We start from the raw sequence: 13973 nt of genomic DNA, 5'->3' as shown, positions 1-13973 counted from the left end.
ATCACTACAGCACAAAAGATCACTCAACCCTCAATTGAACTTGTCGATCTGTTCTACGTTTAGTTGTCTTAAACGAGAATGGCTATCCCTTTCTCCAACAAACTGAAGGCTTCAGTTATTCTTTTTTGTCGTGAGTTGTTTGCTTGCCGTGCTGCCTGCATTTCCTCTTCCACCTTCTCCTTACCCTTTGTTGCTCCAGCTCAATCAGATCCTCGCTAGGTCAGTATAGAATCGTGCGATTCTGGCCTATCAACTACATTACTTGAATCTAATTCGTCGAATCTAATCGCCTTGCCAATTCTGTAATCTAACTGAATTTCGGAGACCGGAAAAGTTTCCTGAACAAGATGAACGACATCCATCCATATATTCTGTCATACATGATTCACTTCGCAGTTCGAGTGACTCTCTCCCATGACGTCGCAATATACCTGATATGTCGGCGGGCTTCTTAATATTGTGCACCCCATTGAACTCCCCAGCCATCTGTTGTCGCATGGTCCACCAGAGATAATAGACTTTGAATGTAGCTGTCATTCGACACAAGTATTATTAACAAGATTATTAACAAGAAGGCATGTTATCAAAAACAAGCAAGTTCTGTTGCTGAGATTGTTCCTTACAATCAGAACTGAAAATGGACCGGGGCGCACCAGAACACTGTTCTGGTACGTCGCACGCATCAGTAATATCATATATGTACTTGATTATTAAAATCAGATGTTTTATTAACAAGCATTCCGTTTTGTAAGATTCCCATTTCGAGCCCTCCTTACCATACTTCTTGACGAGAAGAGAAAACAATCGAAAATTTTTAATTTGGGAGTTTTAAGGTTTTAAAATTAAACGGTGTTATACGAAATGGTTTAAATCGGAGATCATCGGCATATTATATGTGGAAAACACTTATCAAAATAAACTCAATGTCGGAAAAATTGCATCACCTTAAAAATTTTACTGAACTTTGGTTATACAAACGGTAAGGGAAAGAAGAAAAAGAAAAAGAAAAGAAAAAAAAAGATATTTTATTGAGGAAAACCAAAAATCTCCAGTACCGAGTATAAAACTGCTCCATTCTGTCACCATTCTTAATTCCAGCTAGCTAAATTCTCCACCAGTCAAGGACAACGTCCTTGACTAGTGGAGAATTTAGCTAGCTGGAATTAAGATAAGGAGAATTTAGATAAAAGATGGAGAATTTAGAATCTAGATGGAGAATTTAGATAAAATATATGGGCTAAGACAAGAATCCCCCCCCCCCCCGAATTCATTATCAAATGAATTGGGGGGGGTTTCCATCTGCACCTGCCTTAGCAGAAGCTGGTGTAGAATTAATGGCAGCAGTAAGCTGTTCTCTGGAGATTGATACTGCAGACAGAGTATCAAGCGGGTTTCGAGGTGTTGGTGTATGAGGATCAGGACTGTTCCGGGTTCGAGGAAAATCTAGATATAAAGTCAAGTCACTGGTCAGGTTCAAGATTTAGGGGGAAATCAAAAGACTGCTCAGAATAAGGCATTTTCTTTTATGAAGGGTTATCCATATTACGCTTAATTGCTTGGAATTTCTGCTTTTTAAATTTCGCGTGGGGATCTAGAGTAAGCTATCCTGTCTTGAACAGTTTGAAACTGCTTCCACATTTTGTGCAGATGCTGTTTTAACGTGAAGCTCATATTCAGATGGGGAATCCACCATGCTTTCGACCGAGGCGTGATGAAAATCCTCTTTAATGCTGCAAAGATTGCAAATGTCTAAGTCAGCTAGTAAGAAAATTCACTGAAATTTCAAGATCAGAATTTTCCAAGACTGACCACGGGATGGCAGAGGCAGCATCACCACATTTAGCAATACTCAAAAACCTGGGACTGACTATTACTCTAGTATTAGTTGAATTCACAACACTGAAGTTAGGAGCAGGTATGTGAAAAACAATAACAATTGGCTCGTGGTTCGAATTGAAATAAGTCTCTGACAGATAATCAGGTATGCTAGGAAAGGGGACAAGGATGAGATCTAATTGGTTGTTGCCTCTGGCTGGAGATCGTTGATCATTTCTAACCCTGTACAAGAAAAGTTTGATAGGAGAAATTGCTGAAGGTTAGTCAGCTAGGGAGGAAGATTGAAGTCTCCGCAGACAAAGTGCAAGGCTGAAGGATGAAGCTGGTTAATGAGACCCGGTTTGATATTTCATGGATGGCATCATATGAAGGTGCTGGGATATATATATATATATATATATATATATATATATATAACAATTACGTCTATGAGGACTTCATGTTAGCTGAGAGTAGCGAACTAATACTTTAGGGTCAGCAGGTAAACTATTATATATACTCATATGTATTGTGACTCTAAAGTGCGTGTGTTCTCTAGTCGATTTTCCTGTTTTGCTGGACGAAAATCCCCATGCTATCTACGCCTGAGACCGACTAACTGAGCCACAGAGAGTGTCGAGTTAAGCTATAGGCAAAAAAGACATCTGCCTAGGTCCCCGATCAGAGAGGCCCCAAAATCACTGTTTCAAAAACTCATTGCTGTTTCTTACTAATATTTTTAAGAGATTTTTATCGGAAACTGAACTTTCTATCTACCAAGGTCAATGAACTTTACTTGAAGATTAATTTGAAAATTATGTTTTTTTTTTTAAATAATGGTTTTACAGATTTTGATGAAATTTCATATTTAGTTCTTATGTCATATAATTTGTTTGTTTTGCCGTAACGATAAAATGAAATAGAAAATGTTCTTTATTAGTTTTTTCTTTAGATGGGGCTCCCAACTTGCATTGGGCCTCAGGAAGGTATAACGCGCCACCCTAACTCAATAAAAAAAAATCCTAAACAATTTTGGCGTTCCAATTTTTTTCCTTTCTGTCCATTGTCCACAAAAATGTCCTCGAGTAAGTATGGTGGTTTGCCACTAGTCACTCATCTGCAGAGGTCTCGATTCGAATTTCTTCGGAGATCGGAGGAATTCTTTAAGGACTCTTCAATTGGCACTGTAGTTGGCTGATCTCAGACGGACGGACTATCACATATTAAAAAATTGTAATATGGTGCCTGTTGGTGCTTCAGAGTGTGTTCAATCAATCCCAGTTGGTATGTCAACTGTCTATTATTCACTGATAACCTTCTTATAGTAATGAAATGGACGAAATTGCATCAAGAGCTAATCAAGAACTAGTTCTAATTCATTTCAGAGTAATTTAGCTGCTGTTACACATACATGTGCACACATCCTCTGTAAATTATATTGTTAATGGCCATGCAGTCCGACTCATTTCCTTGTAATTTCTCATTCCTTGCCTTCACACTGTAGCATATTTAAGCTGCTTCACTTTTCAGTTTTATTAACTGTTCTGTTAAGAAACGAAAAGTCAGAGAAACAAACCTTAAAGTAGTTCACATTAAGTTAGTGAAACTGTTGGCTCAGTAAAATAAATTCCCTGTTCTTCCTTACTAATCAAACTAATTTCTTTTCTTTCACTCAAATCTGTTTTTCATTTCCTCTCACTCTGGCTTAATAAAAATAACTTGTTTCTAAACCCGTTAAAATGTAAATTATGTAACTTTCGCTCGAATCGTGTAGTTAGACACTCCGTCCTAATTAATTATTACATTGGAAACTCTTTAATTGCAAGTACCGATACGTTCAAGGATTCAGGTGTTCTATTTCGGTCTGACCTTCATCCCTCTTCCCATGTTGATCACGTAATACAAAGGGTACTAGGAAAGTTTTGCAATATGATGCAACAATGAATCACAGGAAGCTGCTTGTTGCTGCATGTTGAGACATGTTCATACGTGCATAGTAGCCGCCGCGCCAAGTCGATGGGCTCAGTTATTCGTTAGTAGTGAGAGTGTAAAGTGCTTGCGATGGCATCGTGGTCACGAAATGAGATAAGGACAGTTTTGCGGTATAATTTCGTGCGTGGTTTAACCATAGACCAGTGCTTAGAAGAAATGACTCTTGCACTAGATGATGATTGTCCACATCGTACAACGATATTCAGGTGGTATAGAGAATTCCAAAGGGGAAATTTCACTCTGGGGGATTCTGAGAGGCCGGGAAGGCCACGAACGTCAGTTACGGAGGAAAACGTTACTGCTGTGAGGAAAATGCTTGACGAAAACAGGCGAGTGACCTACCAACAGATAGAGGATACTTTGGGCCTAAATGCACCAGCAATTCGTTCGATTCTGCAAGATCATTTGCACGTGAAGAAACTTTGTTCTCTCTGGGTGCCGCTTCAACTGACTGAAGAGCAGATGACACGACGTGTGACTTGGTGCCGGGAGATGTTAAAAAAGTTTGATAAGGGACAATCTCGGTATGTGAACAACATCGTGACAGGTGACGAGACTTGGCTGTACTATTACGATCTGCCGACCAAGGCTCAAAACAAAGTTTGGGTCTTTGATGATGACAACACACCCGTAATTGTCAGAAAATCCCGATCTGGAAAGAAGAAAATGATAGCTGTATTTTTCAAATCGAGTGGAATTGTGAAACGTGTCGTTTTGGACACGCAGAAGACAGTCACAGCTAAGTGGTATACTGAACAATGCCTGCCTAAAGTCATTGGATCTATGAAGAACCTGCGGCCAAAGTCAAGAATGGACACCTGGTACCGCCATCGCGATAATGCTATAGCTCACCGCGCCAAAGCCTGCACCGAATATTTGACCACGACAGGACTGAAACTTCTCGAGCACCCTCCCTACAGTCCAGACCTTGCTCCCTGCGACTTTGCACTGTTCCCGCATGTGAAAATGAAGTTAAAAGGGAGGCGGTTTTCCAGTGATGAGGACCTTCTCCGGGCTTGGGACAACGAGTGTGCTTTACTCCCTAGTGAAACTTGGCAGAACTGGTTTAAAGATTGGTTTCAGAGGATGGAGAGGTGTATTGAATGTAGAGGAAATTACTTTGAAAAAATTAAATAAACAAAGCTGTATTGCAAAACTTTCCTAGTACCCTTTGTATCTCACACTCCTAAACTTTTTGGATTAATCAAGCGTTCTTCCTCTGTTTTCAAGAGTGACAAAGTTATAATTCTTCTCTACAAGCAGCTTATACTTCCCAATTTTGATTATTGTGATACTATTTGGTCCCCACAACAGGAATATCTTTCTCACAGACTTGAGAGAATTCAAATTAAATTCTTATGCTATCGAAATCACATTGCCTTTCACCTTCGAAATTATGGAGCTCTTTGTGGTCGTTCAGAATCATTCCTCTTCACTCTAGATGACAACTCCATGGGTCTCTTTTTGTCTACAATATCATAAACTCTGTTATCGATTCTCCATCTCTTCTTGAACAAATACCTTTCACTGTACCCCGTTTGAATTCTCGTTACAAAACTAATTTTTTACTGCCTGTTCCTTGTACTCATCACTTACTTGTTAGTCCTCTGTTTCGTTTCCTTCAGGTATTGAACAATTAGAATATTGATTTTACTCTTAATTCATTTATCTATAAGAATTTGCTCCGTACTCTGTTTTCTTAATGTAAATTTTGTGTATATTTTAATTCTAGTTTTGTATTTTCTGTAACTCCTAGCGTTCTCACCTTAATTTAGGGTCTGTATGCCCTGTGTGTGAGAAATGTGTATATATAAATAAATAAATAACTCAGATCGTTTAAAGAGTGAAATAAATGCATGCATGCCATTTAGGAAGTTTAAGCTATAATTGAACCATTCTTATCCGTTCATAGGCTCCTGATAACATTGATATTGGTAAGCTGGCTACGTACTAGTCTTACAAACTCTCCAGCACAGAGACAACACATTTCCAATCTTTCTTCGTTTTCAAAGTCCATTTTCCATTCGAACATCGTCCACTCCGGTCACCGAGGACATATTGCACTCACTGTGGAAACGAATTATTCTCTCTCAAGTAAGTATCTCTATTTCTCTAGGGACGATTTTGATTGAATACTAATCTTTGAATTTCTAGTAAGCTGAACTACAGTAAATTAAACTGGCATGAAAAATAATTAAATAAGGAAAAGTAACCCAACCACCATAAAGCTGTTTTGCCTATCAACAATGTTAATAAAGAGAAATAGGATTTTTTAAAAAAATTTTAAATGAAAACCCCAAACATGAAAGATATTAGAACCTATAGTACTTAGTACCGTGCATGGTACTAAGATTGAAAAGATGAACGAACATACTTCTTAAAATTAGACTTTAATTTCTGTACACTGTAATTGCAATTTTCAGAAAATGGGTGTGAATGGAAGTTAAAGGAATAAATGAGGAAGAAGAAAAGTTGGTTCTGTGATTTTAAAGTTGGATAGTAAAAGGATGCTGACTGGCTGCGGCACTCGTCGGGGGGGGGGGGAGAGAGAGAGAACCCAGTTTTTGTAGATTCAGACGAAGCAATATTTGTGATGTGCTTATGCCAAGAGAGAGAGATTAGAAGTCAGGGTAATCCCTAATAGAGATACGTAATCTTGTCTAAATATCTGAATGTCATCTAAAACGACATTGCAGGCTCCTTTTTGCGAGATATAAACTGAGTTTTAGGATTGAAATTAACTAAATTATCTTTGCCCCATTGAAGAATTACCTGGAGATCAGCACTAAGAAATTGGTAGTAGATATTCGAGAAGTTAAAGCCATTTGTGCAGGGCAAGGGCTCTCAAACTGGAAGGTGGAATGCAATGTGCTGTCATCAGCAAAACTATGGATACAAAAAACAGCTGGAAAACGAGAAGATGGCAGCTTATTTAGAAGAACGTTATGCCAAACACGATCAAAAGCCATTGAAATGTCAACAGCAGCTGCTTGAGTTTTACCAAGTTTTCCACTGAATTTGTCCATAGATGGGTAACAAATCAGTATATAAACAATGGATTGACGACGCTGACTTAATCCGTACCGGTGATTATTGATCAGATGGAAGGTTTCTAGACAGTTTAGAAGCTGGCGTATAATGGATTTCTTTAGAAAGAGAAGTAAGTGCAAAGGGACGACCATAATTGGATGGGAGGGATTCCACACCCTTTTAAGGAACTGGCTAGATATGAGCAAATTTCCAGAAAAGTAGGATGCTAGTAATTCAGCTTTATCTTCAGCTGAGGAGACAACAGAACTATCAGAGGTCAGAGTACAGATAGGCAAAAGTTTTTTTGCCTATCTGCAAGTATTCTGGTCTGCCATAGCCAATAGCTTTGGCAGACCAGAATACTTGACTATCGTTTGGACAAGAAGCAAGTTTTCTACTATTAGCCTGTTTCAAATTTAATTTGGACTCCTTAATACCTGCTTTGCAATTGTTCGTAGCTGCCAAGTTCATGATTATATTACAGCACGATCTCCAGGTCAGAGGAGTTTACAATAAATCATGAATACAATCGTTAATCGTATGTAGCAGTCACGCAGGCTTGAACCATGGTCCACTGAAATAGCATGTTCCACTGCAACTCCGCTTCTGACCACTCGGCTATGCCTGGCTTTCGAAAAGCTGAAGATCAGATAACTATAAACAGGAAGAAATCATAAGCTTTTTCGCAAAAAAATCCACACTACACTAAAAATTATATTTCACTGACAACACACACATTAATTTACGTGTGTTGTCAGTGAAATGCAGTCATAGGATTATTTACCAGTACATCTTGCTTCCAAAAATTTGCACACCTAGAATTTTTCTGTCCGTGGATTTCAGTTTGAACTGTCTGTGACATCATCTGATTATGATTGCCTCAAGAAAGATATATTGTTGCCCTCTTCAGAAATGTTGAGTCAAAGTTTTGTTTACAACAATGGTACTGCTGTCCATACTTCGCTGCAAGAAATTTACTGTACGAATTCAGCGTCTCCACCAAGACCTTCAGGCGATCATTAGCCGCAATAGGTTATGGGAGCCGCCGACCCACCAGAGTCCCATTGCTAACACCACGACACAGGATCTACGCCTCAACTGGGCGAAAGAACATCGGCACTGAACCTTGGATGATTGGAGACCGGTCTCCTGATCCGACGATTCCCGTTTCCAGTTATTTCGAATAGACAGGAGGGTGCGTATCTGGCGGAAACCGCACGAAGCTATGCACTAGTTATGTCAACAAGAAACTGCTCAGGCAGGTGAACGGTCGGTAATGGTCTGGGCGTGTTTAACTGGCACACGTTGGGACCTCTGGTACGTCTAAACGCATCTGTGAACGGTCCAGGTTACGTGTCCATCCTTTCAGACAATCTGCATCTCTTCATGGTCATCGTGCACCTACAGGGCAATGGACTCCTTCAGCAGGACAATGCACCTCCCCACAGAGCCGTGATGACTAGAACATGGTTCGAAAAGCATTCCGCAGATTTTACCACAATGGAATGAACTCCCCATTCACCGGACATGAACCCTGTGGAGTATCTTTGAGATGTTGTGGAAAGGTCCGTTCGAGCTTTGTATCATCCACCAAGGAATGCGACGGAATTATGGATAGCGGTGCCGCAAACATGGATGGAAATACCTGTGAAATGCTTTCGTGAACTAGTGAACTCAATGCCTCGCCGTGTGACTTCCCTTATCCGGTTGAAAGGTGGGCCTACCCGTTACTAGGTAGGCATCCCATCATTTCTGCCCACTCAGTGTATATGCAGTACGGCGCGGCGCCTATTTTACACGGTGCCTATGGCAAGTTCCACACTTGCTTACCCCTAGGCTCGACCCTGGCTATACGCTTGAGTGTGCGGCGCATCGTCATTTGGGACACTGTTTTTGCATTCCCCATATTGTATTGTGATGTCAACTGTCGCACATTGACCTGCCGTACAATGCGCTGCATCCTTCGCTCACCATGAACATCCACTTTGCGTAATCATTTGCAATTCTGTAGCGGAGGTGGTTTGACACGTTGTACACCATTCATTGTATACCTTAACCACAGTGGGCCGTGAGCAACCGATAAGACATACCGTTTCAAATATGGAAGCACCTAAAGCACGAGCTCCCACAATCATGCCATTTTGAGACTCCTTGATACCTTGATCACATCCCATAACTGCTACTTTATCACTTTGACTTGCATGACCAGATGCAAATTACCGCGTCTCTAGCATACGAATCTGTTCGGCTATTTACACAGCGAGTAATACGGCATAGTTCATTACGGACGAGGTAGTCATAATCATCTCACACTCATGGTCTTGCTGAGTTGGTTTGATGTGTTTCGGGATCGGGTTGGTTAGTTAATTATATTAATATTAATTTATTAATAATTAATTATTTTTTTAAATTTGTTATATAGGTAGTATTTATTTATTTTATACACTGGTGTTTAAAGAAAGTGCATAACCCCTTAAAATTGCAATTGTTGTCCGAATAACGTAAGTACATGGCAATATTTCTTACAGATTGCATCAGATAAGATTGATACGGGTAGGTGATGACGTAATATTGCATCAGCTGTTACTTTCAGCTATATAAGGACGCTCTGCACGAGTTGCAATCATTCGTTGCTTGTGTCAGGATAGCGAGTTACGTGCAGTTGACGCCACGAAGAAAGAGTGCTATTGTTGCTTTACTTGAGGAAAGATTATTATTATTATTATTATTATTATCAGTTTATTTAACAAACACCCCTGAACAGAAATTTCCTAGGAGGGTGGCGCATACATACATCACTTATTAGAGTGTAACAGGATTAAATATCAGCAAATACATAAGATATATACACATAGAGGAAGAATTACATACAGACATCCTGCATTCACAGAAAAATTACAAACCAATATATGTACATAGAAAAATTACAAAATTACAAAACAATGTACATACATAGAAAAATGACATCGTCATTTACACTATGAATTGGTCCTCATTTTTATTCTCTGAACAAAAGGAATACCCTCAGTCCTATAACAGTCTTTTGGAAACACAATATATCGTTCATTTAAGATTTTTATGAGTTCGGCACTTGAAGTCTTTCTTCAATTACTTTCTTTATCATATTTGTAGTTCTGTGTAGATGTTCTTCCCGTCATATTGCTTATACAGGGTGTTTCAGTTAAACGTTTCAGAACTTCTAAGAGGGGTAGGGTACATCCTGACAACTCGAAATCATATAGCAGTGTGGGGTCGGAAATGCTTTCCTGAAGCGGTGTTGTACACAGAAGCACCATAAACAAAAGAGACCGTAAGTGAGAAATCGTTTTAATAATACATGAAAAGAAGCAAAAGGTACATGGATTAAAGTAAGTGTTCGAAGTTTCTTCCACGGGCTACAATGCACGCCTCACATCTCCGACGCATGGACTTCGAATTTCTTGAACAAGAACGCCAAGTTAGTAGGATGGATGATTACACGAACGCAGAGTTAGCCGATATGCATTTGGCGTACGGGGCTGCAAATTGTAGTGGGCCAGCCGCACAGCGTTTGTACGCGGAACGATATCCGACGAGGCGTATTCCCAGTCATAATTTCTTTGCAAGACTGCACCAGAGGTTAGCTGAGAGAGGTTCATTTGAAAGAGCTGACAGGGACAGGGTAAGAACAGCACGGACTCCAGCCGTCGAACAGAATGTGCTGCAGCATGTACAGGGGAATCCAAGAACGAGTACACGAAGTCTAGCAAACGCAGTGGGGGTTTCCCATTGCAGCGTCTGGAGGATTCTCCGAGAACAAGACATGCATCCGTTTCACGTGCAGCGTATCCAGACACAGCAACCGGAGGATTATGCACCTCGTATTGCTTTCGCACAGTGGTACCTTGGAAAATGTGCTACAAATCCCCTTTTTCCTGCTGAAGTGTTGTTTTCCGATGAGGCATCCTTCACAAGGGAAGGAATTTTCAACACGCATAACGACCATATCTGGGCGGTCGAGAACCCGCATGCAATACGACGTCGTGCAGCACAGATTCGATTTTCGGTCAATGTATGGGTCGGTATTATGGGAGATCACCTCATCGGACCTTACCTGTTACCGTGTCGTCTAACCGGACCTATCTACTTGATCTTTCTGCAGCAAGTATTGCCACAACTTTTGAGAGATGAACAGATTTCTGCATCGACGCAACAGACAATGTGGTTCCAACACGATGGAGCCCCTGCCCATTATAGCGGAGATGTTCGTAACTACCTGGATGTCACATTTGGTCAACAGTGGATCGGACGTGGTGGTCCCGTGCGTTGGCCTGCTCGGTCACCCGACCTATCATGTCTTGATTTTTATTTCTGGGGTCATATGAAATCGCTAGTTTATGACACCCCTGTTGACAATGCTGAGGAGCTGGTTGCAAGAATCGCAGTAGCTGCCGAAGAAATTCGAAATTCGCCTGGAGTATTCCAGAATGTTCGGATGTCCATGCGTCGGAGATGTGAGGCGTGCATTGTAGCCCGTGGAAGAAACTTCGAACACTTACTTTAATCCATGTACCTTTTGCTTCTTTTCATGTATTATTAAAACGATTTCTCACTTACGGTCTCTTTTCTTTTTATGGTGCTTCTGTGTACAACACCGCTTCAGGAAAGCATTTCCGACCCCACATTGCTATATGATTTCGAGTTGTCAGGATGTACCCTACCCCTCTTAGAAGTTCTGAACGTTTAACTGAAACACCCTGTAGAGTGCCTTGTAATCAGTCGACAGTGAGTAGATTTCTTTCCAAACTCAAGAATACTGGTGCTACTGACAGGAAAAACGGAACCGGGCGCAAACGAGTCTCTACTCCAAAACATGACCGCGTTTTTGAAGCGCTTATGCCTTAAAAACCGTAAAGCTCCTTCGTCTGAGCTGAAAAGAGAATGGGAAGAACATACACGAGTGGTAGCAAGTGCAGTAGCAGTCAGAAGACGCCTCTTCAAAAATGGACTTGTCGTCCTAAGAAGAAGCCCAATTAATTTGGCGTAAGGAGCATGTCAAATGGATCTCCCGAGCAGTGGAAGTCAGTTATTTTCTTGAATGAGAAGAAATTCCACCTGCATGGCTGATGAGAGACAAACGATCCGCCGTAGACGTGGTGAAGAATAGCATCCAGACTGTATGGTGTCTACAGTGAAATTCCCTACCAGCCAAATGATATGGGGGTGCATTTCGTATCACCTGCAGTTTATAAAAGGATCCGTAAATGACAATGGATACCTGACTATATTGGAAGGCAAATTGTTGCCAACCATTAGAGACCATTTCAACCTGCCAAGTAACTGCATCTTTCAGGACGACCCTACTTCTTGCCATCGGGCGAAAAGTGTAAGTAGGCACTTCTGTAATTACGTTAGCTTCATTTCTGCATTAGAGGTTCGACAGTAATGTGTTTACATTTGATACAGGTGAAAAAATGGTTGGAAGAATAGCTCATTACACCTCTTAGATGGCCAGGAAACAGTCCGGACCTGAATCCTATAGAGACCTCTTGGCAGCGTGTGGATCTGCAGTTGCCAGAAAGAAACCAAAGACCCTTCGTGAACTTGAGAAAGCCATAATTAGTGTTTGGAACCACGAACTATCAGTTGATTATACTTCAGAAATTGATCTGGTCAGGTGTGCTGCTTTCATTAGGGTCAGAAGCAGTTCAACTAAATATTATTATTATTATTATCTGTTTATTTCCATAAGGAAACCACCCCGGGACGGCAAAGTGCCAGGAGGGTGCTAAGTACATATCAGGGTACGAGATACTACGTGCAGTGGGTTACATATACTGAACACGTAGTCTCGTCCCGAAATATTATATACACATTTTATGTTTAATGTGTGCAGTATTTACACATTAATGATTCTGTACATACATTATACAGCTCATATATTTACAATTCACTAATAATTCCACATATAACTTACATATTAACATAACTGTTACAGAAGGTATATTTTTACAGTCAACAGATTATTATTGTTCTTAAAGCAGAAAGCTTCACTTTTATTCACAATTCTTTAGTACTTTGCAGCCGATTCATATTTCAGTAAGTCTGTACGAATCCTGGAAGATCTCTTTCCGGTATGCTGCATCCTCACACAGTTTTTCGGCATCTATCTGTAGTGAGTTAAATATTCTCGCTGCATTTGATGGGAAGAATCTTTGCAGGCTACTAAGATTGTTCAGGACTGAACGCAGTGGATTATTTAGTTCTCCGCAACGTCTAGCAGTGGCACGCGGTTTAACTAGAATATTATCCAGGACTGGAGCATCCACTCTGCCTGTGAGCATTTGTGCGAGAGTGTGTATGTTCCTGTTAATTGTCCGCTGCATCCAGGGTGTGATGTTAAGGTTTGAGTAGAGAATGGCCCTTGAGATAGTAAAAGGGTGGCCAGCAACTCTGTTAAGCCATCGCAAGAACCAGTACTCGATCCCAAGGACGGACTTATAATGTGAATCTGGAGCTGAAGACCAGATTTGCGAGGCATACATTGCAATTGGCAGGACACACATTAAAATGTACTTGGTCGCTAGCTGAGGATCCCTAATTCCTACCAGTTCCTGCCTAGTAGCCCATAAAGCGGCGAATATTTTTGTCTTCATATGGGCGAAGTGTTGAGCAAAGGTGAGTCTGTCATCCCACTTAAGACCCAGGTCCAGGTGAGAGTGCACTTTTTCCACACTAGACCCGTTCACAGAGATTGAGATGTCATTTTTATTCTGCTTGTAACTTATGGTCATTTGGGCAGACTTCTGTGCATTAATACGGAGCCCGATGCAATCCAGGTAGCTCTCAAATTCTCGGATTGTGCTATTTGCCATCTGGCAAATACTTTCTGCTGATTCATGGTCTTTGGAAGTGATGAAGAATTTTACATCGTCAGCATATGTTATAAAATTGTAGTACCGTGCAAGAAACGGCTCCAGGACGGCCGCGAAGAGAGTAGCCGAAAGAACTCCCCCTTGAGGCACTCCTTGCGAGATGGTAAAGCAAGATTGTAGCTTTTGGTGCTTAACAATAAGTTTCCTATGTTCTAGCAGGCTGGTTATTATAGTTAACAGATTTCCTCTTACATTAAAATAATTCTTTAAAATCGCAATGAG

At 40.7% G+C, this 13973-nt stretch overlaps 1 protein-coding gene across 1 annotated transcript in view; it reads left to right on the top strand.

Annotated features, from left to right (window-relative positions):
- Window positions 1-1815: 1815 nt before the first annotated feature.
- LOC150085775 (salivary peroxidase/catechol oxidase-like) overlaps window positions 1816-13973 on the top strand; it is a 159091-nt gene continuing 146933 nt past the window's right edge. Inside the window, exon 1 of the mRNA XM_090374688.1 lies at window positions 1816-1915. Coding sequence (XP_090230814.1) covers window positions 1816-1915 — 100 coding nt within the window. The remainder of the gene's footprint in view (window positions 1916-13973) is intronic.

Source organism: Mastigoproctus giganteus, chromosome 5 (assembly GCF_048544385.1).
Source record: "Mastigoproctus giganteus isolate SK-2022 chromosome 5, ASM4854438v1, whole genome shotgun sequence".
In the NCBI taxonomy this organism is placed as follows: Eukaryota; Metazoa; Arthropoda; class Arachnida; order Uropygi; family Thelyphonidae; genus Mastigoproctus; species Mastigoproctus giganteus.
Note: the sequence above shows the minus strand (reverse complement) of the source record. Positions and strands in the feature narration are given on the sequence as shown.